The sequence below is a fragment of the Chiloscyllium plagiosum genome, chromosome 32, assembly GCF_004010195.1.
Source record: "Chiloscyllium plagiosum isolate BGI_BamShark_2017 chromosome 32, ASM401019v2, whole genome shotgun sequence".
Lineage (NCBI taxonomy): Eukaryota > Metazoa > Chordata > Chondrichthyes > Orectolobiformes > Hemiscylliidae > Chiloscyllium > Chiloscyllium plagiosum.
The window spans coordinates 41,349,721-41,352,330 of NC_057741.1; the positions used below are offsets into that span (position 1 = coordinate 41,349,721).

Below are 2,610 nucleotides of genomic sequence, written 5' to 3' on the forward strand. Positions count from 1 at the left end.
TAAATCAAACATCCACAAAAGCTCGCTTCGTCTCTTAATCTGATGAAACATGAGCGGCAGAGAACTCCTACATTCCAGTATTTCAAGACAAGTAACAATTTAGTTTCCGAACTTATACAGTGCAGACTAAACAACAACTATTCACAAATCCAAGCCTCCCTTTTCCTCACTACGTGCGGTGAAGAAGGCATATGGCGTACTGGCTTTTATTGGTAGAGGAATTGAGTTCCGGGGTCCTGAGGTCATGTTGCAGTTGTATAGTACTCTGGTGCGGCCGCATCTGGAGTATTCTGTGCAGTTTTGGTCGCCATACTCTAGGAAGGATGTGGAGGCACTGGAATGGGTGCAGAGGAGGTTTACCAGGATGTTGCCTGGTACGGTAGGAAGATCGTATGAGGAAAGTCTGAGGTACTTGGGGCTGTTTTCATTGGAGAAAAGAAGGTTTAGGGGTGACTTGATAGAGGTGTACAAGATGATTAGGGGTTTAGATAGGGTTGACCATGAGAACCTTTTTCCACATATGGAGTCAGCTATTACGAGGGGACATAGCTTTAAATTAAGGATTGGTTGGTATAGGACAGATGTTAGGGGTAGATTCTTTACTCAGCGAATCGTGAGTTCATGGAATGCCCTGCCAGTAGCAGTGGTGGACTCTCCCTCTTTATGGGCATTTAAACGGGCATTGGATAGGCATATGGAGGATAGTGGGCTAGTGTAGGTTAGGTGGGCTTGGATCGGCGCAACGTCGAGGGCCAAAGGGCCTGTACTGCGCTGTACTTTTCTATGTTCTATGTTTCTATGTTCTAATTATGTAACACAGCAAAGATAGAGGCCTCTCATTGGCATATAAATACAAAATATGAACCTAATAATAATTCTATTATTAAGATAATTCATTTTTAAATTAAATTGCAGTCTAACCCTTTGTGAGGACACTAGCAATGATCCCTTGAGGTGGACAGGCAAACATTCGCCATAGTTTCCCATGATGGTGAGATTTAGAACTCTCGTTATGGCTGATTTTATTCAAAAGGGTTGTTTCATCTACTTCCACTGGTGCATCTGAATGGTCTGTAGAATTTATTTTCTCCATAACAGCCTGGAACAGGAAGACAGAACAAAACACATTTATTAGTTATTTTCTTTAGTAAGGAAAATCTTGAGATATTATTTATTATAATTAAAGGGATTGTAGTTTCCATATTCCAAATAATATAAACAATAATTAGAGACATTGTAACACTCCTCTCTTTCTCCAACTTTAACAACCCTTTTGTTTTTTGCACTGGGCTTCTGCCTCTATCAAAAGCATATATTTTTTAAAATTCCAACACCTTTTAGTTCAGAAGAAGAGTCCACCGAACTTGCAACATTAACTCGGTTTCTCTCCCCACAGATGCTGCCAGACCTGCTGGTTTCTCAGCATTCTCTGTGTTTGTTTCAGTGTTCCAGCATCTGCAGTATTTTGCTTTTACAGAAATACAAAATTGCCATGAAACATGTTGGCATTCATGCAAAAACTGATTTATATGCAGAAATTACTTTCTTCAAGGTTAGCTCTGAATCAATGAATACTTAACACAGAGTAAGGTGGTTATCTGGCTTGAAATAGGATTGAAGGTCAGAGATAAAATTCAGGTATTGACAATTGATTTATGGACTGCTAAGAGCCATGGAACATGACAATGTGGATGAAGTTCAGACCTTTATTTTGTTGGAATGTTACCTTGTTTCAATACTGTCCTATGGAAGTTAAAAGAAATTGCAATGCAATTCAAATGACAAAAAGCATTGTGGTCCAATAGAGGGCTGGGAGCACCAAATGGCCTTTTCCCATTGCAAGAATTATATTGTCCATCATTCCACATACTGTTCCTTCAGATCTCGTTCAGTTTATATATTTTGCATTTGACAGCATGTACCTTATCGCCATTATTGTAAAATATAAACCACTTAAACTGTATGTGCTGATCCCAACATAATCAGACATACCATGAAGATTCAACATTTGTACAATGGCCAGTCCAAGCAGCAAATCAAATCTGAAAAGATTCTAGACATAAAGTATCAGTGCTGAAATAACGTGTACTGCATCGAGTTTAATGTAAGAAAGCTGTAAATGTAAGTCAGGATGGGTTGCAAGATGACGTTAGCACGTGAAAGCCTGGTCTGCATAAACCAAATAAATCATGCACACTTGTTATTGTATTTGATATTGGCAGATAAGTTTGTGCTGAAAAATCAGATGTAAATGAAGTTCATCATATTCAATTCTGAATTGGTCATATCTTGTTTGTCAAATAGAATGACATTAGATATGTTGAGCTAATCAGATGTGCAGAAACAAGCAACCTTATAAGCTTAGGTAAAAACAATGACTGCAGGTGCTGGAAACCAGATTCTGGATTAGTGGTGCTGGAAGAGCACAGCAGTTCAGGCAGCATCCAAGGAGCTTCGAAATCGACGTTTCGGGCAAAAGCCCTTCATCAGGAATAAAGGCAGTGAGCCTGAAGCATGGAGAGATAAGCTAGAGGAGGGTAGGGGTGGGGAGAAAGTAGCACAGAGTACAATGGGTGAGTGGGGGAAGGGGATGAATGTGATAGGTCAGGG

The 2,610-nt window shown here is 39.8% G+C and overlaps 1 protein-coding gene across 1 annotated transcript in view; it reads right to left on the reverse strand.

Moving 5' to 3' along the window:
- Window positions 1-2,610, reverse strand: part of LOC122539553 (sodium/hydrogen exchanger 9B2-like) — a 129,569-nt gene that overhangs the window by 93,793 nt on the left and 33,166 nt on the right. The window contains exon 3 of the mRNA XM_043674535.1: window positions 922-1,099. Within this exon, the coding sequence (XP_043530470.1) occupies window positions 922-1,099 (178 nt within the window). The remainder of the gene's footprint in view (window positions 1-921; window positions 1,100-2,610) is intronic.